The sequence below is a fragment of the Bactrocera oleae genome, chromosome X (assembly GCF_042242935.1).
Source record: "Bactrocera oleae isolate idBacOlea1 chromosome X, idBacOlea1, whole genome shotgun sequence".
Lineage (NCBI taxonomy): Eukaryota > Metazoa > Arthropoda > Insecta > Diptera > Tephritidae > Bactrocera > Bactrocera oleae.
The window spans coordinates 24,998,669-25,025,804 of NC_091541.1; the positions used below are offsets into that span (position 1 = coordinate 24,998,669).

A 27,136-nucleotide genomic window follows, 5' to 3' on the forward strand; every position below is an offset into this window, starting at 1 on the left:
TTTATTTTCTAATGCAATTGAGAGCTCGTTGAAGAGATCAATGTGCGTTTTTTTTTTTTGTATGCAATCCTGCTTGTTTGTAACAAGGGGTATTGCCGGATAATTGCCTATGAGGACTTTAAATATATGTGAAATTGTAAATATATATGTAACATATGAATGTAAGTATGTTGTTGGAAAAAATGTTTTTTTTTTGTATTTTGTTTTTAATAATTTTAATTTTTAATAAATTCGTTTATCATATTTGTTTTATCGCCGTTTGATAACATTCGAAATTTATGATAATTGTGTCTTTTTTGAAATGGATATTAAATAACTTTATTAGGTCCTAAAGTAGGGTATAAAGTTACAGATATATTAATCGCCGTTTGTGTATATAAATGTGTATATATACGTATGTATGTAGGCTAGCACAGCGAAGAGAGCGCGAAAGCAAAGTAAATAATGTGCAGATATTTGACCGTATGCACTTTGTAAATATATTTTTGTATGTATATATGTTTATTAAAAATATATATATATTTAACGATATATTTCGATATGCATATATGTATGCTTGTTTGTTGTGTTTTTATTTGTTTCTCTGTCTTGTTTTAGGTTTGCTATTTTGCCTTTGCTTACTTATTATATGCACTCCTGCTTATTGCTTTATTAAACACAAGGGGTATTGCTGGAGAAATTTGAAAGTATATACTTGAATTCGTTTTTGATTTTTGTTTCTTGATGGTGTATTTGAATACACGAAGCTAAGTATAAATAGGCATTGAATTATTGTTGTTCTTAATAATACATCTCTATGTTGGTATATATATATTACCGAACTGTTGTAGTTTGGTGAACGTATTTGTTATTACAGGTTCTATATATATAAAACTGTAATCTTTACATACATATATGCATGATAAAATAAAAGAATAGGAAACGATACGACTCACTTTGGGGTCCACCAAGGGGTTTTGGGGACAATATTGTATACCATATGTGTGTATGGTATACTTGTGTGTTGCTTTTTCCGCTTGTGGCTCTCTTCCAATTTCTGCTTCGCTGTGTTGATTTAGGCTGGTGTGGTTGTTGTTGTGTCCTTTTGAGGAGATTATGTTTTTTTTTGTTAGTTTTGACTCCGCCCGTTCTTTTTTAATTATATATGTATTTTTGTTGTGGTTTTGTTGCTATTCGTGCCCGTTTGAAATTTTGTGTTATTTCGCCCCCGTTTTTTTGATAATTGTTGGTTTTTAATGTGCGGAACGATGTCGAAGAAGATGGTCGAAATAAATCCGGAGCGATGTCGATTGATGTGGTAAACCAATGGTTTGACGGATTAAGAAATGTTTGTAGCGAGCTGAATTGTACAAGTATATTACGCGGTGTCGAATTGAATTGAGGTGCGCGCAGGATCGCTATTACTTCGAAAGTGTATAAGCGAAAAGTTGATGTGGCGTCATCTGGTGTGGTGTATTGGTGAGTATGTGGTGGGCATTATTGGGGGGCGCCAGTTTTTCCCGAGTAGAGTGGTGTACTTGGAGGAGGGAGTTTAACTCATTTAAACATGGACTTTGAAAAAATGTACAACTACAATTGTATATGTTTTAATATGTATGTACGTATGTTTAACCGCGCGTTTTGTATTTTGTTTTTAATAAATTATTTATTATATTTTAATTTCTAGTAGTGTTAATTTTCCTACAACGTTTATTATTTTATCTTTTTGTAATTTTACAACTTTTTATATAATTTTGTAAATTTTTAAAGTGCAATTGATCCAATGTATGTAGAGTATATAAGCATAGGCATAGTTTCTATGTCGTATGTATAAATATGTATGTTCGCATTACGAAGAGAGCGCGAAAGCGAAGTGAATAATGTGTAGGTATTTTCCCTAATGCACTTTGTACATGTGTTTGTATAAATATAAGTATATATGTTTAGTAAAAATATATATTATATTTAACGATATATATAGATGTTATATGTAAGCGTTACAGGTTTTATAATATATAAAACTGCAATTTTTACATACATATACGCATAAAATACGATTAGTTAAAGAAATAAATACGCTCACTTTGTAGGGTATAAGGTTTATACATATATTATATATGCCTGTGCGTTTTGTGCCAATTCGTGTGCTTCTTCTCCAGCTGCTTACAGGTATGCTGTATTGTTGTTTTGTGTTTAAAAATTCGCGCCCGTTTGTTCTATTTATGTTTCGGGCTTAGGTTTCGCGATCGGTTGTGTGAATTTTTAGTTGTTTAAAATGTTTATATGTTTGTTGTTATATATATATATATATTATATATTAGCACTATACCTTTGGTGAGGTTTTTGTGTTTTCTACATTTTAACATTTATATGTATGTATATATATATAATATTATATATATATTTTGTTTTTATATCAATGTATTGTATACTTTTATTTCACTGCACTGGGCCCATATGCATTTATTGTATGTTGTTATTTTGTAATTATCTATATACATATTTATATATAAATAGATATATTCACTTTTTTTCATTTGTTTTTTTGAGTCACTGCACCATTTTTAAAAGTTTTTGTCTTAGTTTGCAAATTTTGTTACTTTTATTGTTGTACCACTGCACTGCACTTTGTTATTATATGCATATTTTTTATTAACTCAATTTTTTTTATTTTTGTTTTTGTGTGTTTCTGTTTCTTTGTCACCACTATAATTAGGTGCCTTTTAGTAAGGCTCGAAGGACCATGAATATTTTAGATACTTGCACAAAACATCGTAAATGAAAATGTCCGAGTAATGTGTATAAATAAATTAATTTAATTTATAATTGTTCGGGAGTTTACAAACTTTAAATTATTTATTAATAGATTAAATTGATGTTTGGAACACGCTACAAATGTTCGGGCCGAAAAGGAGGCGGTGAGAATCCAAAAATTACGTTCGCGAAACAATCGCGTTGCGTTGTTGAATTGCATAAGCATTGATACGGTGACCGCGATGGTTGACGTATAAAGTTGCAGCTTTCCTACCAGCTGTTCAATCGGATACGTTTAAGCGAATGCAGATTTAGCGATGGTCCAGTCCTTTTTGTTAGGTGGCTTCGTGCATGTTGTTCTAAGAGGTTGAGTGTGGTGGTGTCGTCGTGTGGGGGGAAATCCCTTGAGTGTTCACAGGAGTGGTGTGTCAGTTTTTACCGAGTAGAGTGGTGTACTTGGAGGAGGGAGTTTAAACTCATTTAAACAATATCTTAATTTGGAGCTAACTTATAGTAATTTTTGTGGGCGTGACAGTGGTGTGACAATTAAGTCGTTTACACAGTTACATGACGATATCGAAATTTTTACTAAAGTTGCAGCTTGCACAGACCGACAGCCTTACGGACAAACAGTCAGCCGGATTCCAACTCGCCTTGTCATCTTCATAATTTATATATATCTAACTCTATATCTATCTCGATTACTTTTTGGTGATACAAACAACCATTTTATGAACAAAAGTATTATGTACCAACTTGTTGCAAGAGTATAATAATAGAAACAATCACGAGTTCGACCCTACAGCTTTCCAAGAGAGCGGCCAAAAATGTATAAATTCATCAATTTTTTTGAAATATAAACATTTCAACGTGAGGAATATGATCCGATTTCTAAATAGTTCTTAAAGCCTACAATTGTAGATATTTTTGTAAATTATTCATAAACAGATATCAAATTACATATATTTTTGTGTCTTATCGCCAGCAAATATAGATGTGTTCTAAAGTATAGATATGTATTTATCAATTACGCATTTCTACCAACACTTGAAACTAATGTCTATTTTGGGTATATTGAATAGAGATTATGCAATATAAATACTGATCTGCCTATTGTAAACGATCACACATGATCCTAAACTAACAAAATGATAACAAGTCATTGAGAACATTTTTGATTAAGGTATGTGTACACTTATTGCCGTTATGTACAATAGTTTAGGATAAAGCTTTTATATTTATAAGACAACTATGTTTGTTACATAATTAAAGATAATGAATTTGTACAAATAAAGGGAGCTCTGGACAACCAAAGCTGAGCACGATTTCATCCTTCAACATCCATGGTTTAATTGAACAATGCATTCTGGGTAACATGAACGTAATTTTTTCTTAAACTGCTCTAAATTTTTCATATTATCAATATCATATTATTCTATATAGGTAAATGAATTTTTTTTTTAATTTTTTATACATTTTATTTATTGCAATCTTCCAAACTAAAAGTTCTTGAGTATATATTTTTTTAATTTTTGCTGAAACTGACTGAAAACAATAATCAAAGACGATGTTCACGCTATTCAGATTTTAATAGTTTATACTAAAGAACATTTAATATAAAAAATACTTTTTACCCGACTAATTGCTTATGTTACTCAGCCCACCTCGAGTACAGTTATATGATATTCTCATAATTGTATTAAATTTACCTGTTCAGTTTCGTTTTTCATTTTTGCCAATAACGAAGAGGATGAAATTGTGGTTGATGTAGGTAAGGTTAAGCTTTCATTTGTGTTACTGATCGTAGTCATTTCTATAGTTTCTATGCGTTTCCTGTGAGATGGTATGTGTACTGTTTCCGAACCATCATGTCCTATTCCCGAGCGATTATAAACACCATCGTCTTTAACATCTAAATCAGTATTGTTCGCCATAAGCATGAAGCTTTCAACAATTTTCTCCTTACAGCCAGAAATTCTATGTACTTCTTTAAATTGTTTTAAAAACAATTTGTTAAAATCATAGTATACGATAAAACCAACTTATATTGTTTACGATATGTCGCACGTTTCAATAAGTAGTACCTGTAATATTAAATTTTTTACAATATATTAATCTTATTATTGTACAATTAATTTTTCACCGAGTTTACTACACACTGATAGCGAATTAAAAGTGTTCAGTAACTATACATTTTCATTACAAACGCAGCTCAATACTTTTTACAATAAAGGTATAACCAGGGCCAGCCCGAGACCCTATTTTGCCTTAACAACAAAATTTATAACTTTTGAAAATTATTTAGATTATTCTATTAAATAAAACGCATATAATGGAGAGTGAAGTGGGCTCAGAGTCCCCTCCGCTAGACATAGTGTCAGATAGCAATGTTTATTGGGCAATAGGCAGCTTCAAGCCTTATAAAACGCCGGGACCAGACGGACTATTCCCGGCTCAGTTACAGCAGTCCCTGAGCTACACAATAAACTGGTTAACAAACTGAAATTAAACTATATTCCCTCGATATGGAGAAAAGTCAAGGTGATATATATACCAAAGGCTGGCAAAAGCTCACACATTAATCCAAAGGATTTTAGACCAATTAGTCTGTCATCATTTCTTTTAAAAACGCTGGAGAGACTAATAGAAATACATATAAGGGACACACTAAAAACAGGAAAAATGGCAGTTTCGCAGCATGCGTACTCGAAGGGTAGATCCACAGAAACGGCATTAAGCTCAGTGGTAACAGAGATTGAAAAGTCTCTGGAAATAAAAGAATACACCCTCGTAGACTTCCTATACATAGAAGGTGCCTTCAACAACCATATTGAGCGCGCTTAAAGATCTGGGCATCTATGAGCCTTTTCGGAAATTAATTGAACAGATGCTCTTGGGCAGGTCAATTATTTCAGTGCTGGGAGCTTCAACGAAGCACAGATCTGTCCGAAGGGGTACACCCCAAGGAGGCGTGTTATCGCCACTTCTCTGGATCCTGACAATGAATAAAATGCTGGTAGGTCTAGAAAAGAAGGGGGCTGTTGTGGCCAACGCTGATGATGTGGCAGTCTCGGTTAGGGGTAAGTTCCCGAACACCCTCGCTAGCCTTATGCAGACAATATTAAACGATATTAATCGATGGGCCGTATCATGCGGACTGAATTTAAATGCTAGCAAGACAGAACTAATATTGTTCACTAAGAAACACAGTACTCCAGAAATCACGCCGCCATTCTTAAATGGCACCCGGCTAACGGTAGGAGATAAAGCAAGCTACTTGGGACTAATTTTGGACAGGAAGCTTTCTTGGAAACAAAACTTGGAAGCGAGGGTAAAGAAAGCAGCTACAGCGCTTTACACATGTAAAAGAATGGTGGGGTCCAGGTGGGGACTGACACCTCGGGTGTCTCACTGGCTGTACACAGCAATTGTAAGGCCGATCATGACCTACGGTATAGTAGTATAATGCCAATTACAGAAAAGAAATATGCGATTAGAAGCATGGAAAGTATACAAAGAGCAGCTAGTATTTGCATCAGCGGAGCTCTCAGAACTACGCCAAGCCAGGCACTTAACATAATTTTACACTTGCTGCCAACAGATCTGTATTGCAAGCAAATGGCAGCGAAGTCAGCTCTGAGACTGAGGGAATCCTCTCTACTAGTCACCAGCAACAAGAGGCATTCTATGATACTTAGAAAGTTCCCGTTTTTCCCATAACTACGGATTTTCGCAATCCTATGGAGCTGAACCTAAATCCGGTCCTCAATATTGCCTTCCCCTCCAGAGAGGAGTGGGAAAGGGACGTAGTGGACAAAGAAGCAGGGATAAGCTTCTATACGGATGGTTCCAAACTGGATAACCGAGTAGGCGGCGGTGTCTTCTCGGCTAAACTAGATACCAAAATCGCCTTCCGGTTACCAGAACGCTGCAGTGTCTTCCAAGCAGAGGTCACTGCAATTAAAGAAAGCTTTCTTGTACTAACAAAAAGTGTAATCACAACAAGAAGTGTATTTATATATACAGACAGCCAGGCGGCTTTGAAATCTCTGATGTCTCATAGGATTTCGTCGAAGACAGTGAAAGATTGTCATGATCTTCTAGCGGATCTGTCATCCTGTTTCACGGTAAATCTGCAACGGGTCCCAGGACACAGTGACATCCCTTGGAACTGCGTAGCAGATGAACTAGCCAGAACAGGCACCACCCTACAACTAGATCCTGGTAAGGAGGACATAAATATGCCTCTGGCTACTTGTAGATACCTAATCGACAAACATGTCATTAATATAGCCGAGTGTCAGTGGAATCAATCCCTGACCTGCTCAACTAGCACGCAAACGTGGCAAAAATGGAATATGAGCCGCACATGCTGACTGTTAAAATTCAAGAGGAATGATATAAGAACTCTCGTAGGAGTACTAACAGGCCACTGTCTAATAGGCAGACATGCAAGTAGACTTGGCACGCCATATAACGACTATTGCAGAAGCTGTCAGGAAGTAGAAGAGGAGGAGACCATTAAACATCTTCCATGCGATTGCGCAGCACTATATAGGAAAAGAATCGCAACCATCGGTCGTGGGTTTCTTGACGACGTCTCGGAGGTTGCACAGATAAAACTTGTCTCACTGATGAAGTTCATCAGAAGTGCGGGGTGGTTCAGAGAGGAGCCAATAGAGTGAGGGGATCACAGTCCCAGTGGTATCACAATGGGCCTCCTAAAGGCCTAAGTGTGTCGAGTGACAGCCACTTTACCTACCTACCTATTAAATAAAACACTCATATTCCAAAGATTTAACATAATTATTTAAACAGATTATAATTAGTAGTACAATAAAAATAGTTAATTATATTAAAATCTTTGTGCCTTTAAGTTGAAAAATCAGACACAACTGTTTTATTGTTAAAAGTTTGTGCCACTTTATTTTCAATTGATATCGTTGCCTGTCAGTCGTTTTAAACACATTGTAGAGTGCAGGTAGGTTTTGATAAGTTTCTATTTAGAAAAACCGCGCCCTTCAGTAGTTACGTAGATAGGAAGTGTTAGCAACACCCATATTTCCGTAAATAAATTTAGAACGATATCTAATAATTCGTTTGACCAAATATAATTTAAAACGTCCAGTATACTAGTTATAGGACACCACTGTACTTTTTTTGTTTAAAATATTTATTTTTTCTCTCATACTGACCTTATATCGAAAAAAGTTCAATTGTTTTTTGAGAAAAGTTTCTATGTTATTGTATATATTATATATTGAAAATTGAACTATATTATATAAAATAACATAGAAATTTTTCTCAAAAAACGCAAAAAACAACCACAAAACAGGTGAAAACGATTCAAAGCTGCTTATTTCATCTACGTATTATTTCGCAACAGTAGCTATTTTATGGGGTAATTTTGAGCATTTTCTTAGAAAATTTTTTAAATAGTAATGTCTATAATTTTTATACCATTAGAAAGTAGAGAATTCAAAAAAAAAACAAGCCTACCAAATAACAGTACAGTGGGTTTAAGACATAAGAAGGTAAGTTGACACCAAGTTTCGTGAATGAAAAAAATGTTTGTACAAGATAAAAATAAACAAGAAAAAACGTTAACTTCGGTTGCACCGAAGTTATAATACCCTTCACAGATACAAATGTTGCTTACAATAATTTGATTCTAATCTAATTTCGTGAAGATGCCTCGTCAAATAAAAAAGTTTTCCATGCAGGCACTTTACTCCGATCGTTCAGTTAATATGACAGCTATATGTTATAGACATCCGATCTGTACAATTTCTTCGGAGATTGCACTATTGCCTTAAATAAGAATCGATGCAAAATTTCGCGAAGACACCTCGTCAAATGAAAGAGTTTTCCATACAAGCACTTGATTCCGATCGTTCAGTTTGTATGGCAGCTATATGCTATAATGATCTGATCGAAACAACTTTTTCGGAGATTACGTTGTTGCTTTAGAAAATAATTCATGTCAAATTTCGTAAAGATATTACGTCAAATAAAAAAGTTTTCCATACAAGTACTTGCTTCCAATTGTTCAGTTTGTATGGCAGCTACATGTTCCGTTCCGACAAAAGAGCAGCTTCTTAGTGAAAAAAGGACAGGTGTATAATTTCAGATCGATAGCTTAAAAACTGAGGGACTAATTTGCATACATACAGACGGACGGACGGACATACAGACGGACATGGTTACATCAATATGTTATAGGTTCTCCGACGTTTCCTTCTTGGTGTTACAAACTTCGTGGCAAACTTAATATACCCCGTTTCAGGGTATAAAAACCCTAAAACTTGGTAATTTGAAGTTATTTTGACATAAGTTTTGAAGTTATTTGAAAAAAGTCCATACGCAAGATTTATAGATCTTTTCATCGTGCCGTATAACTTTTTTCTATAGCATACGTAATTTGCCGGAAATCGACCCGTTTTAAACCTTTAAAAAACTCAACCACGCCCCTCCCCTTCCTTTTCCCGACCACAGATCGCCGGTAAATTAATTTTCTCCTAATATCTTGCGCCCTAGGCAATTAACTAACTTGCCTATATGGACGGGTCGGGCCGGCGGCCCTGGTGTGTGAAAAAACCCATGCGTACATATATACAAGTGACATATATACGTATATATGTTGACTACATATAATATGTACGTGTGTAACTCTACTTCTAAACGCCCCTCTCACATTTCGCTTCCTATACTCAGAGATAGGAGCTCGAAGGGTGATGAATAAGTAAGCTTATTATTTACAAATCATTATTGTTTAAGCCCTTGAGCTGAATTAAAGGTCATACAATTGGAGTACACCTAAACCTCGTATATTTATTTTTTCTAGTGGCGCAGGATCTGTGAAACAGATCCTTAAAACGAACCTATGCACAAGTGTTCTAATTACAAAAATTAATTATTAAAACAACTGCATATTAAAACATACAAAAACTTATTTCATACGTGAATTAAAAAAAAAGAAATTATCAGAGATATGAAACAAATATAATAATTAACAGAAGTATTTTCTAACCTAAGCTGTTAAATAAGCTTGAAATAAAATAAGCGACAAGAAAAATATTAATACAAAACAAAACACCGTTTCTTAATTTTCGTGAATTTGGTGTTGGTATTCTTCTATTTGAATTTCAGTCGCTTTTCAAACTACCTTGATCTCAAACCAAAACAAAACACAAATTGAGTGCACATTAGAAAGTAAGAGAAGAACTCATAGTTTAAACTTTAAAGTAAAATTTAAGAGTGACATTTCATTTAACAGTCGCACTGAGTGAAACAAATACAAATAGTGCAAGCAAAAACTGAAAACTAAATAAAAGCAACAAATAATAATAATAAAAGCATAAACAACAACAACATTATTGTGGGCTAAATTTTTGAACACTAAGCAGTCGGCATACCTGCATTGTTGTTTGTGTTGTAATTTATTGCAAACGCGAGAAACAAAAACTATTTAATTTTGTTTGCATTGTGTTGTTACATATAACAAACATATATTCGATGCGATGAGAGATTTAATTACTTTGCACTGTCCAATATAAAAAGAGAAATAGATGGACTTAAATAAAGAGTTTGAAAATTTAAATGAGTACTTAAGAATATTAGACATTAACGCTGAAACAAAAACAACAAACATGGCCGAAGCACAACAAATAAGAGAGCTTGTAATGCAGAATATTAAACTTATTCAGCCTTTTGATGGTGATGCTAATTACTTAGCACTGTATGTCGATAGCATTGATTCCATAATGCCTGTGGTTGCACCAACGCAACCGGCTGAGCGAGCATTTTATTTTAACTAAATATTACGAACTTTACGAGGGGCAGCTTTGGACGTCATAAGGAGGGAGCGGCCGTCAGATTGGTCCACGCTAAGAGAACTTTTAGTTGATGAGTTTGGAGAACACATTCCAATTTCGACTCTTATTTTACAAGTTAGTAATATAAAATTTAAAGGTAGCGTACGCATTCTTTGTGAAGAAATAAATAACGCAATTTGTAGAATTAAAGATTGTATTAAATTAAAAAATTAAAATAGTGAAACTAAAACATTTTTGACAAATGAATTAAAATAATTAAGTATCAAGACTCTTAAAACAGAATTGCCAAACCATTTAACTGCGTTGATAAATGCAAACTTAGCCACTAACGTAAAGTCTGAAGTTAAAATTTTAAAAGAAAATGATGCTTATGATTATGAATATAAAAGAGATGTTAAAACTAACCCACGCGCTCCCCATTACTCTAATAATAACAAACTTAATAAGAGTGGATTTGATAAATATCATCTTTGTCTACCTGTAAATAACAACAACTTTCATACACAGGGAGTCCCATCTAGCAAAATTTTCAATTAGAAGCCTCGGAGGACTAACCTCGATTAAATTGACACTAACTAATAAAGAAATCAAATTTTTAATAGATACGGGTTCATCGGTAAGTTTAATTAAACCATATATATTAAGTAATGAAGTTATAATAGTAAAACCAATTATTTTAAAAACGGCAACAGGTAATTGCATTTACTAAACATAATTTAAAATTCTATGTGCATAACTTTTCTGAAAGTTACGAAGGACTTTTGGGTGTTGATATACTTAAGAAACTGTATTCGAAAATTAATTTGCAAAATGTGAATATTCATTTAAGCGGAAAGCTTTATTCATTTTGTAATAACGATAATTCTGTAGATCACTTTAGCAGTAATTTAAATCTTGTGAATGATGACAAAGATAAAACTAAATATGAGTTAAGCCACTTAAATATTGAGGAACATAAAGAGATCAGAGGCTTATTGGCAAAATTTAACTACATTTTTTTGAGGAAGGAAATCAGCTAACTTTCACCCACAAAATTAAACATAAAATCAAAACCGTGCACGAAGATCCTATCTATGTAAAGTCTTACCGTTATCCGGAAGTGCACAAGGCGGAAGTAGACAGGCAAATAGCGGAAATGCTTGAGCAAAAGATTATTTGCCATAGCGATTCTCTGTACTCTGCACTCTGCTATGGGTTGTGCCTAAGAAACCGCTGAAAAATTCCCCAGTCACATTCCAAAGGCTGATGAACGCAGTATTGGAAGGGTTAATTGGTAAAAATTGCATACTGTACCTAGGCGATATTGTGGTGTTCACCACGTCACTTCAGGAGCATATCGAATCGCTCGATAAAGTTTTCCAAAGATTGTCTGATGCTAATCTTAAAGTACAGCTTATCAAGTGTAAGTTTTTAAAACATGAAACCGAGTGTTTTGGGTACGTAGTAATCCGCATAAAATTAAGGCGATTTTAGATTATCCTGTACATCAAATGGAAAAAGAGATCAAACAGTTTTTGGGTTTGGCGCTAACAAACTGTTTAAAAAGAGGTAATATGGTAAACGCTCAAGACAAAGAATATTTAAATGCCGTTGATACCATTAAAATTTTGATAACTGAAGATCCTATATTAGTGTACTCAAATTACGAAAAGCCATTTACGCTAACTACCGACGCTTCTAACGTCGCCTTGGGTGCAGTGTTAAGCCAACAAAGTCACCCTATTTGCTTTGCGAGTCGCACTCTGAATGAGCATGACCTTCACTACTCTACCACAGAAAAAGAGATGTTAGCTATGGTTTGGGCCACTAAATACTTCAGACCATATTTGTATGGTAAGGAATTTACTATCAACGGCGATCATAGACCAGATACGCCTCAATTAGTATGATTTCGACGTGTAATACATTCCGGGTAGGGAAAATCACGTTGCCGATGCGTTATCACGCATAAAAATAGAGGAGTGCAATGCTGAGGAAGACGAAATCGCCCCAAATTGTGCAACAACCCATTCGGCACAGGAAGATTACGAAAGTTATATCCACATAACAGAAAGGTCGTAAAATTTATTTACAAATCAAGTAAAGCTAATAAGGGGAAATGAAAAAAGCTGTGAAACGCTAAAAATTGTTAGTAATAATCTTGTTTTGATAACTTACAAAAACCTAATAAAAAAATCAGTAAAACATATCTATTAAAGAAGAGAACCATTATACACATGCCAAACGATAACGACGATCTGCATTTCCAAAATATTTATAAAAGCTTGATAACTAGTAGCAGAAATAGATCTTATAGGACAAATAAAGTTTAAAAAACATTTTAGAATATTCCGAATTCAAATCCATTGTTACAGAAATCCATTTAAATGAACTACATCAAGGGATAGAAAAAGTAGCAAAATGTTTTAAAGAAAAATATTATTATCCAAACTACCTCAAAGAAATTTCAAATATTATTAATAGTTGCGAGCTTTGTAATCACTGTAAAAGTGACCACATTGCAAACAAACTACCATTCAAAGTTACGCCTCCGGTATATGAAACCAGAGAAAAATATGTTATAGACTTTTGAAAGTGGAACAATGAATTTTTTTTGACTTGTATTGATTTATTTTTCAATTTTGCCATGGTAGAGAACGTAAAATCATTAAATTGGCTTAAAAACTAAGAGAGCGCTATTGAAAGTATTTTATACTATGGGACCCCCTAAGATTATGAAGGTTGACCAAGATCAAGGCCTAAATAACATAAACATCAAACAATGGTGTAATCAATTAATCATAAAGGTTGAAGTAACAACAGGCAAAACAGGCATAGGCGATATTGAGCGTTTGCATAAAACCCTCAATGAGAAATTGAGAATAATAAATACATCGGAAGACAAAGAATTGAAATATTTAGGAATAGAACAAGTAATTTTTACCTATAACCACACAATTATTCACTCGACTACTGGGAAAATTCCATATAAGATATTTTCCAATAAAGAGCCACGAAAAAACGACCCGCAAGCAGTCAAAAAAAAAAGAATTGAAAATATTAATAAATACAGACAAAAAAAACCAAAATCGATACCAATTTAGCAAATGCGCAAAATTCAAGAAAAATATTTGATAAGATATGTAATCCATTAAGATTGTTAAAAACAGAAAAAGATGGGGAGAATCATATTGTAAAATTTAAAAACCAAAAAGTCAGAAAGTATAAAAACCAGTTCAAAAGAAAAAATATTGAAATGAAATTTGTTTATTAATTTGAGCTTTATCTTTTTGTTATTTCCATATTATCTAAATAACATAAGCAATATTAACTAATCATCATCATAGTAACCTACAAAAAATAAACACATTAAAACAAAAAAAAATATTGTAGGTCGTTTTCTGAAGTATATATTTAAAACTAAATAACAAAATCTAATAAGAACAAATATGTATTAACTCTAATTAAGAAATATGGTCACTTGGGAGTTGGGAGGAGTTACATATATATGCATATACTTGTATATCGACTATATACTTGTATGTACATGTGTAACTTTACTTCTAAACACCTCTCTCACATTTCGCCTCTTACAAGTATACTCAGAGATAGGAGCTCGAAGTGTGGGTGATGAATAAGTAAGCTTATTATTAAGAAATCATTATTGTTTAAGCACTTGAGCTAAATTAAAGATCATACAATTGGAGTAAACCTAAACCTCGTGTATTTATTTTTTCTAGTTACATATGCGTGAGCAAAAATAAAATATGTATTAAAACTTTTCAGCGTTGATTACAAACCTGAATATATTTACCACACCTAGTGTGGAAAATACTAATAGTTATTATACAATAATATACATATACAGCATGACAAAATGTAGACTGTAAATGATACAATAGAAATTTTAATGTAGAGTGCTTCTGGAATTTCTTCTTCAAAATTTCGCTAACGATCTTCTCTAAAACGTCGCCGTACTTTCTTTGTATGTCTCTCGCCAAATTTGCTGTATGTTTTTCTTTCATTTCAAATTTGCAAAGTATTAGCTCACTTGTATAACAGTTTTTGTCAAAACAAAAGCTGTGTACTGGATTCATAATCATTTCAAAAATATTTAAAAAACTTATCAACCAAATTTTAAAAGTATGCCAACGTTCTGAGAACATAGACGCGATTATTTGAAATTACAGTCAAAAATTACATCTCATGGCGTTGCATTCAAGCCAATTTTGTGGTAGCTTATCCCAAGCGTTACATTTTGAAGCACGTTGTGTATTATTTAACTTAAAAATGCTTATTCCGAATTTTCATTTTGAGCCGAACCGGACCATTTTTTTAAGGAGTTTCCGGTTCGATTTTCGCATTTTAAAACAAAAACGGTTTCGGTTCGGTTCGAAAACCGATTCGCAGCCCTGCATGTAGCATTAAAACTTATACTTTGACCATGCAAGCGCAAACTTAAGTAAAGATTAAGGTATCTACATTTAAAAACACAAGAAAACATTTAGAGCCTTTTCTCTGCCAGCTACTAAGCAACATAACTTAAATTCAACGTAGTGGGAGAGGGACATAATTGTTGTTTTCTATTTATGAAAGGCCACGCCATTAAAAATGTTTAATAAAATAATAAAAAACTATTGTGTGGTTTTATGAAACCACGGTAAAAGTGAAACTTATTTTCATATCGTAGACATTAAATTAATAATTTTTGGAATAATATTCTATTAAGGGTATTGAAATGGCATGCTCAATTTCAATTTTGTTTTTGGAAAATCGGAATGGTAATGGAAAATGATAGAAGCAGATTAGTTTTCCCAGTAACACTTTTTTTTCAACTTTGTGTTTTAGGATAGGAGAAAAAGTAGCAAAATGTTTTAAAGAAAAATATTATTATCCAAACTACCTCAAAGAAATTTCAAATATTATTAATAGTTGCGAGCTTTGTAATCACTGTAAAAGTGACCACATTGCAAACAAACTACCATTCAAAGTTACGCCTCCGGTATATGAAACCAGAGAAAAATATGTTATAGACTTTTGAAAGTGGAACAATGAATTTTTTTTGACTTGTATTGATTTATTTTTCAATTTTGCCATGGTAGAGAACGTAAAATCATTAAATTGGCTTAAAAACTAAGAGAGCGCTATTGAAAGTATTTTATACTATGGGACCCCCTAAGATTATGAAGGTTGACCAAGATCAAGGCCTAAATAACATAAACATCAAACAATGGTGTAATCAATTAATCATAAAGGTTGAAGTAACAACAGGCAAAACAGGCATAGGCGATATTGAGCGTTTGCATAAAACCCTCAATGAGAAATTGAGAATAATAAATACATCGGAAGACAAAGAATTGAAATATTTAGGAATAGAACAAGTAATTTTTACCTATAACCACACAATTATTCACTCGACTACTGGGAAAATTCCATATAAGATATTTTCCAATAAAGAGCCACGAAAAAACGACCCGCAAGCAGTCAAAAAAAAAAGAATTGAAAATATTAATAAATACAGACAAAAAAAACCAAAATCGATACCAATTTAGCAAATGCGCAAAATTCAAGAAAAATATTTGATAAGATATGTAATCCATTAAGATTGTTAAAAACAGAAAAAGATGGGGAGAATCATATTGTAAAATTTAAAAACCAAAAAGTCAGAAAGTATAAAAACCAGTTCAAAAGAAAAAATATTGAAATGAAATTTGTTTATTAATTTGAGCTTTATCTTTTTGTTATTTCCATATTATCTAAATAACATAAGCAATATTAACTAATCATCATCATAGTAACCTACAAAAAATAAACACATTAAAACAAAAAAAAATATTGTAGGTCGTTTTCTGAAGTATATATTTAAAACTAAATAACAAAATCTAATAAGAACAAATATGTATTAACTCTAATTAAGAAATATGGTCACTTGGGAGTTGGGAGGAGTTACATATATATGCATATACTTGTATATCGACTATATACTTGTATGTACATGTGTAACTTTACTTCTAAACACCTCTCTCACATTTCGCCTCTTACAAGTATACTCAGAGATAGGAGCTCGAAGTGTGGGTGATGAATAAGTAAGCTTATTATTAAGAAATCATTATTGTTTAAGCACTTGAGCTAAATTAAAGATCATACAATTGGAGTAAACCTAAACCTCGTGTATTTATTTTTTCTAGTTACATATGCGTGAGCAAAAATAAAATATGTATTAAAACTTTTCAGCGTTGATTACAAACCTGAATATATTTACCACACCTAGTGTGGAAAATACTAATAGTTATTATACAATAATATACATATACAGCATGACAAAATGTAGACTGTAAATGATACAATAGAAATTTTAATGTAGAGTGCTTCTGGAATTTCTTCTTCAAAATTTCGCTAACGATCTTCTCTAAAACGTCGCCGTACTTTCTTTGTATGTCTCTCGCCAAATTTGCTGTATGTTTTTCTTTCATTTCAAATTTGCAAAGTATTAGCTCACTTGTATAACAGTTTTTGTCAAAACAAAAGCTGTGTACTGGATTCATAATCATTTCAAAAATATTTAAAAAACTTATCAACCAAATTTTAAAAGTATGCCAACGTTCTGAGAACATAGACGCGATTATTTGAAATTACAGTCAAAAATTACATCTCATGGCGTTGCATTCAAGCCAATTTTGTGGTAGCTTATCCCAAGCGTTACATTTTGAAGCACGTTGTGTATTATTTAACTTAAAAATGCTTATTCCGAATTTTCATTTTGAGCCGAACCGGACCATTTTTTTAAGGAGTTTCCGGTTCGATTTTCGCATTTTAAAACAAAAACGGTTTCGGTTCGGTTCGAAAACCGATTCGCAGCCCTGCATGTAGCATTAAAACTTATACTTTGACCATGCAAGCGCAAACTTAAGTAAAGATTAAGGTATCTACATTTAAAAACACAAGAAAACATTTAGAGCCTTTTCTCTGCCAGCTACTAAGCAACATAACTTAAATTCAACGTAGTGGGAGAGGGACATAATTGTTGTTTTCTATTTATGAAAGGCCACGCCATTAAAAATGTTTAATAAAATAATAAAAAACTATTGTGTGGTTTTATGAAACCACGGTAAAAGTGAAACTTATTTTCATATCGTAGACATTAAATTAATAATTTTTGGAATAATATTCTATTAAGGGTATTGAAATGGCATGCTCAATTTCAATTTTGTTTTTGGAAAATCGGAATGGTAATGGAAAATGATAGAAGCAGATTAGTTTTCCCAGTAACACTTTTTTTTCAACTTTGTGTTTTAGGATACTCTTAAATTAAAAAATTCTTAACATTTATTTAGATGATATACAAACATTAAAGAACTGAAAACAATATTAATTACAGTCGTTAAGTCAATTTGATCTATTTTCAATTATTGTCAATTATTCTATTGTCAATACCATCTTCATCCTGAGTTTCACAGTTTATAAATGTAACCAATATTTTATGGTAACTAAAATACGTAAACAGTGACTTACATTAAATTTTTTCAATGTATCTAGTAAAAACCGCATCGATCGTTGTACCATATCTCGTGGTGGGTATATTTCTATCATTTAACATTTGGAGATTAAATACTTCTTTTAAGTATTCAATAAGTGGAGCAGATTCTTCTTTCTTAAAGTCTGTATTGAAATCACCAGACAAAATAATGGGCATTCGTGAATATATTTCTCGAGAACGGAAGATTTGTGCTGATGACGTAGCAAATGGAGCTGGATGGAAACCCAGGAAATCCATCACATCATCTATTTTTTGATTTACTTTAATCTAAATTGACGCAATTACGAATTTCTGTTTTCATCAAATTGACAAATAGATGCACCAAAATCTCCTACAGCAGATTCGGAAGCAGTTGTTTGACTTACACTCATGTTACTAATGTATGCTTGCATTTCTGAATAAACCCTCAATGAATTATCATTATTTTTTAGTATAGCTACTCCACCATATCGAGAAGTACTATGTTTCTGTCTACTCACGTATTGAAAATTTGGGATATTTATTTGCTCATTATTTCTCAAATTAGTTTCACATAAAACAAGTGTGTTAATCGATTTTGTCAAACTTGCAGAAATATCTTCTGAATGAGTTCGTAAGGTTTGTACATTGAATGATACCATCGAGAATCCCCGTCGACTCATAATAAAATTTGAGATTTCATCGGTGATAGTAATCAGTGGATTTAACGAAAGTCGCTCCAATTCTATTCTCAAATCTTGTGTTTGTTTAGTAACTCGACAACCAGTGTGATGAAATTTTTTGTTACCATTTTCTGACACAATGTAAAGACCGTTTAAATCAGTGACGCGGCTAAGAGCTACTTACGTAAACTAAATCTTGAGCATGACTTTTTTCGTAATGATAATCAACTTCACTATACGTTCCCCCTTGCGCTTTATGAATCGTTGATGCATTGAAAGCTGATAATGGAAAATGTGTTCATTTTATTACAGTATTACGTTGACGAGAGTCAATTGGTGATGAAGTTAATAATAACTTGATTGGCACGGAGTATCTATTAATATTTAATTCCTCGATGCGATGAGCACATTTTTGTCGGATTTTTTCCCCACATTCTTGTCCGGGAACGGTAACCACACTCTTATTATTGTAGTATTGTCAAATTCAAGATGTATCAATTTCCCTACATTACTGTTAGCGATTCCATCTGAAACGTCAATATTTTTTGTTATGAAGTACGGTAAATCATAAACAAAAATTATTTTATGAGGCAGTGCCCCAGCATCAACGGTTTTTTTTTTTTGCAAATGCATCTAAATATTTCTGAGCAAGTACCGGGTAATCACAGTTCATAATTATGTCCTCAGCAATTGACTCGTATTTTTCATCATACGTCGATAGGATTGAATTGTTATAATTTTCAACTTTCTTAACTTGAAAAAATAATCGTATTCCTGATGGACACATTCGTTTAGCTTCGTCTTCAGTAAACATCCTTGATTCGATAATATTTGTTTTCTCTAAACTTAACTCTGATCCACTACCAATTTTTGTTAAAATAGACGAAAACACTCGATCTTCTGACGCATAACTTCATGTAACGGATAAAATTGTAGTTTTCGCCAGAGCATAGGCCCTGCGATACTTTGTTTTGGTTGCTTGTAAATTGCAGTGGCGCGTACAGGTGAAAGTTGTCGCAAGTCACCAATCATAAGAATATCTAAGCCCCCGTACGGCACGTCGTAATTGCCTGTGATTTGTTTCAATCTCTCGTCTATTTTGATAAGCATTTGTGAACATGATAAGAATTTTACATACCGAAATACGGATCGATACAAATTAGCTTTTTCAGTGCTGAGTGCGTTCAGTCCTATAGTTGAAATACTCAATGCTGTGTGAATTGTAGTTCCATCGATTGCCACTGCAGCTTTACCAGTTGATGCTGCAACAATATATGCATTGAGAGTTCCACAGTTATCTGTAAAACGGTTGTAGATTTCTTTGACCATTAAAACGGTATAACTTTTTCCACTACCAGCAGGCCCAGTTAAAAATACTTGCATTGGTGGACGACTCGGCGTATGCAGATGATTAATCATATGATTGAGTAATGATATTTGACGAGTGTTCGCTCGTCGCATTAACTCATAAAAGTCTGTATTATCCATCAAATTTTTCTTCCGGGCAATTGGTCCAAGTAAATGCATGCTTGCCACAAAAAGATCCTCATTAAACCTTGAGTCTGGATTGTTATAAAACCCAATAAATGGATTTGCATCTTGTTGTATAAGCGGCAAAATGTCAAGGTCTTCCTCATTTTCTTCAGGGTGACATAATTTTCTGTATGCTTCAATAATTTTGTCAATATCTAAATTTGCTTCGAACTCTTTACGACGAGCTAAAATCAGTTGTTCGTTATCTTCATAAATTTGATTGAATCTCATTTTAGCCAAAATGTCCCTTTCTTCATTGCGAAATGGAATGTACAAAGTAACCATTTCACGTTTATAGTCTAACGATTGACTCACCATATCGTAATGCCGATAGCGTACGATCCTTGGAGTTTGCCGACGGTAATATACTTTATTACTTTGTTGATTAATGTTTTCTTCTGGTGCTAACCCCTCTTCAATGTCTACTTCATGTTCTGAATCTGAATTTTCGTCTGCAATTTCAGGTTCCGACGGTTTTCGTTCAGTTTTGACTGCAAGCAACAAACTGGATCAAGGTAATATCTTCTAATTCTGCAGGTCGATTTTCGTATTTATCGAAACAATTTTCTTTCCAAATATTGATATCATTATCAGTAAGTCTTTCTAATTCTTTCTCTGTTTTTCGAATACGATGACGTTCCTGAGGCCACATCGTAGGTATAAACTCAACCTTAAGCGTTGATTTAGCGTTGGCTCCCTAAGAAGAAACCATGCAGCTTCTTGGCTGGACATTTCTATTGTATTTAAAATATTAACACTCATATGTCTTGTCATTTCAACCAAGTCTAAATTTGAATTTTCTTCCAAAAGATCTAGTAGTTCCCGCTGAAGATTACTGGTGCCTCGATTCGATTTGTTTACATACTCCACAACGTATGCGGCACTCATCTGTTATATGTTGGATATCCATGTTCGACTGCAAATGGTAAAATATAAATGGATTAAAGAAGTTATGCCATTTTTCATCAGGGCGTCGCTTAACAAAAACCATCGGTCGTGAACTCCCAGCAGATAGAATTCGATAATAGTCCTCATCCGAAGTAATAATATTTTTATTATAAAAATCATCAATATCATCGTAGGTATTGTCTATTGTGTTATATTTTTTGTTATCCTCCTCATAAGCCTGTCTTTCATCATCAGTAGATCTAGCCATAGGCTTTTCACTCTCATCGGTTAACTCGCCCAAGAAATGTTGACTAATTTTAATGTCATAATGCTTATAAAGTGGAGTAGCTACAAGATAACTGAACCAGTCTTTAACAATCCCTTTTTTCACCAATCCGTGCAAATAACTAGATTTGTGCATTAATCGTTTTTTATGTGTACATTTACACAGTAATCATCATCTATATTTCGAGGCAGAGTTTTAATCATGTTATCAACGTTAACGGGCACATTTACTTGTCCAGTGATTCCATATTGCCCTAGTACGTATCTTAGCCGTCGAATTTGCATAAAGGGTAATCTCGGTGATATTAATCGCTATTACACTGAATCCAATTCAGGAAGATTGGGTTTAGGCGGATACTTAAATCCATTATACACAGCCAAGTTTGGTATTTTTTCAGCAGTTAACGAAGTTCTACAGGTCGCACACACAAAAATGTCTTCCAACAAGACAGCTGGGCATATTTGTTGTAAAATTTCCAGCACGACAATGGTGGAGATTTCAAATCATTTTTGAACCATAGTCTATCACAAACAGTGCTTGCAAAACCAAATGGGTTATTCTCAAATAGTGGAGATTTCAAATCATTTTTGAACCATAGTCTATCACAAACAGTGCTTGCAAAACCAAATGGGTTATTCTCAAATAAGGTTTTAAAAAGATTATGAGCTCCATTATGTCTCACATATGATGTATAGACCGATGAAGGATTTTCTTCTGCGTGAGCTCTTTGTGCGTTGAGTCTTTCTAGGTACCGACGATAACGTACGTTTGCAAAAACACTAGTGTTTGCATTGTCAGTACTATTTTCAGGAGCGTGCGAAGGTTCATCGTTGAAAATTTGACGAGGTTGGTTTGACGAATTTTGAAATTCATCTGGAATAACAATTGATTCTTGAATTACACTTGTATCTCGGCTTGTACTTGTATCATTGTCACTAGTGCCTCGGTCAAAATTGGCACCAGATTTTAGCCGTTTGCATTTTTGACGATACCTACGGCATCGTTCCATGTTTAGTTGCTTTTGATGTAAAGGTTTTTCAGTAAGAACATTTTCAGATACAGGCTCACCACTTTGAATTGTACTAGTACTCGGCACGGCACCAAGATCTTTTTTCCTTTTTCTATAAGCGCGTACTCTGTTAACGTTCTGTTTTTACGGCGTAAAATTAAATCATCATCATTCATTTTTGCAAGTTTCTTCACTTATTTTCCTCAATGACCAGTTTTTCGGACTCACTAGGTGTGTCGTTGTTTACCAACAGCAAATAAATAACACTATTTACATTAAACACTGATAACACCAAACAAAATAACGTGGAGCACTGGCATAAATGAGTAGAACAGTCTGTAGTATGAAGTGAAGTTCAATAAAATAATAATATATTCGAAAATGTTGATGACAGATACAAGAGAGGTGTTTACTTGAAGCACGTGTTTGAATAAATGAAGCGAGAATAATATGATCGAAAGTTACCATGGTTATAGTTTAAAATTGACTATATTGATCACGCATGCGCAATAAGCTATAGCGCTCATCCACACAGATTGAGTTATCTATAGTCTACACATTACACGGTCAGCTGATACGAACTATAGGCGCCGCCATGTTGGCCTCGACTGCTCTGACGAGCAGTGGAAGGGAGCGAAGGGAGTTACATATATATATTTGGTATCACAGGACATACGTATATAGCACATATTCATATAATATATTTATTTGCTGTGATCATTAAAAGCTTTGATAACAACACAACAACATTTTCATGAACGCAGGCTTACTCTTAACAAGCGAAGTTAACTCATTCATAAAAGTAAACGCAATACACATCTTCCCGAGCATGTGTTTGCCCACAAGCGTTTTTTCGCGACGATGGGAAAAGCTAAAAATCATAAATTGAACAACTTTCTGATGTTCCTTCCTGAAAGGAAAAGTGTCAACCCGGCAAACACAGAAAAAAGTGACAAAAATGGCAACATAGCTCTTGTCGATTTAAAATATTTTACAATAAAATATTTTACAATTTTAAAATATTTTTATATGGCTCGCAAAAATCTGCGTCGATATACATATATGCATGTTCATACATAAACGTACATATTTGCGATGGTTTATGGGCAAAGCTGTTAGAGCGGCATGGGACGCGGTCGTTCGTTTGTTGTTTTCGACACAGCTCGGATTTTCTACCAACAACACACAATGTTGTGACGCTTTGTCGTCGCGTGAGTCGCTATAGCAATTTGGCTGTCATATTGACATGTGTGTGTGCTGCTTATGCTACTTGAGACGATTGTTGTTTTTGTAGAACAATGTTTGAAATTTTTGCCGGTGACGTATTTACATGTGTACGTAGGTTTTTTTTTTTTTTATAGTAGGGGGAAGCATCGAAAGCCGAAGTGCGGAACTTTAATACGCTAAACCTAACCTACTCCCAACCCAAATCTCTCCCACGGAACCACTGGACAAAGTATTACTTCATGGGAGCGAAGAAGACATTTAAGTCTCCTCTACGGTACGGACTAACTGACTCCTAATCTGTTGTAAGTGTCTCAATCTTGTCATTATCAACGCAGACGCTTCGCTGACTGCTTTCCATTTAATAGAGGGCTCACACATAAGTGCTGTCAAATTCTCCACCGAGAAACTACTGCCAAGTGTGGTTTTCAGATTTTCTCTTATACTTGAGAACCGAGGGCAATGGTAAAAAACATGTTCAGAGTCTTCAATACACTCTGTACACGTCGGACAGTACGGACTGTAGTCATGACGAAATTTGTAAAGGTAGCTTCTAAAGCACCCATGTCCACTTAGCATTTGGGTCAGGTGGAAATCCAGGTCCCCATGCTGTCTATCTATCCACGGTATGATGTGTGGTATCAGTCTGTGAGTCCATCGTCCTTTGGATCAGGTTTGCCACCGTTGCTGCCACAGCGTTATGCTCTTGGTTCTTTCCTCTCTTTTTGTTGCTGTAGAAGGTTCCGATAGCTGGTATAAGCGCGCGAATTCATTTGCCTGGATGTCAATGGGCACCATACTGGCTAATACTTCCGCAGCGTCGCTTGATACGGTTCGGAAAGCACTTATCACGCGTATTGCAGAAAGCCTATGCACTGTGATTATTGGTTTAGCATATGACTTTGTGTCAAGCGCCTGGATCCATATTGGAGCCGCATACAGTATAACGGAGCTCATTGCCTTAGGTATTAGAAATCGTCGGCTGGAACGCACACAGCCTCTATTTGCCATCATACTAGATAAAGAATTATAGATTTTATTTGCTTTACTCGTCGTGTTTTCCAAGTGCTTTTTAAATTTTAGCCTTGAGTCCAATATAACGCCAAGATACTTTAGCTGTGGCTGTAAAGTTATCTGACATTCTCCTATGGTGAGCGATAGTTTTTCTTCAATTTTCCTGGAGCTAATGAGCAAGACCTCTGTTTGCTGCTCAGCCAACTCTAGACTCATGGTTGCGAACCACCGTCGTATACCATTTATGCAATCATTGCATTTGACCCGGAGGTCATCTAGATGTTTCGCTACTGCTACCACTATGAGGTCATCCGCATAGGCGATTAGTTTCACGGATTGTTGTTGATGTAGTCTTAGCACCCCGTCGTACATCAGGTTCCAAAGAAGGGGGCCTAAGACCGAACCTTGTGGTACTCCACTCGAGATAGAGTAGCTCTTGGTACCCTCATCTGTGTCGAAAAGCAGCCTTCTGTTCTCAAAATAACTCATAATAATATTTATAAGGTATTGGGGAGCGCGTATTTCGTATAGGGCCTTGATGATATTTGCCCATTTCGCAGAACTTAATGCATTCTTCACATCCAGGGTAATTAGCGCGCAATATTCTTTGGTGCCACCTTTCCATCTTTTGCCACTTATTGCACATTTCGCAATATCAACGACTTCACTTAGTGCGTCAATAGTGGACCTCTTTTTTATAAAGCCGTATTGTCTCTCTGATAATCCGCCGGCTTTTTGGATTGCTAACTCCAAGCGGTTTCTTACTATGCTTTCGTACATTTTACCAATCGTGTCGAGCATGCACAGAGGTCGATATGATGAAGGTTCTTCAGGTGGCTTTTTCGGTTTTGGAAGTAGAACCAGACGCTGCACCTTCCACGGGTCGGGAAACACGCCTTCCAGTATACACGCATTGTACATTTTAACGAACAAACTGGGTCTCAGAGTCATGGCTTCTTTTAGGGCTCTATTTGGTATACCATCTATTCCAGGCGCTTTAGAGTTTTTAATTTTTTTCGCAATGGCCAGTAGTTCTTCTTGTGTAAATAATAGAGGGGGCTCTGTAACATCGTTACGCATAGCATAGGACATGGTCTCATGTGTTGGAAATAATGCGTCGACGACTTTCCTCATAAATGATGCGTTCTTAGGTTGCTGCGGCATATTTTTAAAATTTGACATACATATTTTGTACGCGGTTCCCCAGGGGTCTATGTTTGCTTCTTCACAAAGCTTTTCGAAACAACCTCTTTTGCTACGAGTGATTGCTGACTTCAGGCACATTTGTATGTACATATACACATATGTATGTACATATGTATAGAGCATTACAAAAACGACATGCAAACACAGCCCAAAAAATTTGAGACGATGTAATAAAAGTTTCACTTTAAAATATATATCTATGTCACAAAAATATACCCAGTATGAACCGTCGTTATGTTTGAAACTACAATACGTAAAGAATGAAAACTATTTAAAAATAAGGTAGGAAGGGCTAAGGTCGGAGAGAATTATTTTCGGGTGTCGGCCTAACATTAAATTAAACTAGTAATGTATTAAAACTGTTGCAAATTAGATAAATATTTGTTATTCGAAGAAACATATAATGTATCTTAGTCTTATTTGGTATCCTATTAACAAACACTATAAATCACAAAACAACCTAACTCGCACAAATCGCTATGCTCAACATATTGTAGGTATAAGTGCTGCTAGAAGCTGCATATCAATAATCATAATTTCTACTACCGAATGACATAATGCCAATCAAAACATTTTCCTTTAATTTTTTCAGATATTTTCTTAATATGCGATATAAACTCAACTTAATAAACGATTTTTCGGATGTGGGAATGAAGGAGAAATCACCAAGATCGGCGGAAATCGTTATGTTAAGGGTATGGGGGCTGCCCTAAGGGACCAATTCATCTATGTCTAACGATAACTTTACTCATGTATTCGGCATACTGCATCAATATTTTATAAAAATATTTTTAAAAAGTTATGAAGTAAGAGTTAGTTTATTTATGTTCATTTCGAACGCGAAAAAAGCGCTATAGGTCAAAAAGAAATTGCTTTTCAACTATGTATTAATTTATTTTTAGAAATTTGCTATGTTAAACATACTGTATGTAGGGTGGTTTTTTATTCAAGTGGTTTTCAAGAAAAAAAACGCATATAATTTTATGTTATGGCCAAGAATTAGGTTTTTTTTTAAAGATAAACCATTATGTCTCAAAAATTATTTTGAGCAAGAGACCGCCGCGGCTGGCTCGAATAAATTCCAACCAAGAGTATCTTCCAAGGCGTCAATCATCTCAGGCTTAGCAAGCGAATCCATATACCCCATCAAAAATAGTCCAGTTGTGTTAAATCGAACGATCTTGGAGGCCACAACACACACACACATATTGGCCGATATATGTATATGTATGATATAAAGTCAAACGGAAA

At 34.3% G+C, this 27,136-nt stretch overlaps 1 protein-coding gene and 1 long non-coding RNA gene across 3 annotated transcripts in view; one reads left to right on the forward strand and one right to left on the reverse strand.

The window, feature by feature from the left end:
* Window positions 1-27,136, reverse strand: part of Gat (GABA transporter) — a 300,362-nt gene that overhangs the window by 262,776 nt on the left and 10,450 nt on the right. For both annotated transcript variants that reach the window (XM_070112754.1, XM_070112753.1), the window contains exon 2: window positions 4,443-4,817. In XM_070112754.1, coding sequence (XP_069968855.1) covers window positions 4,443-4,673 — 231 coding nt within the window. In that variant the 5' untranslated portion in view covers window positions 4,674-4,817. The remainder of the gene's footprint in view (window positions 1-4,442; window positions 4,818-27,136) is intronic.
* Window positions 1,089-26,683, forward strand: LOC118681371 (uncharacterized). Its single transcript, XR_004977069.2, has 2 exons — window positions 1,089-1,458; window positions 26,478-26,683. It is a non-coding gene; the product is annotated as an uncharacterized lncRNA (long non-coding RNA).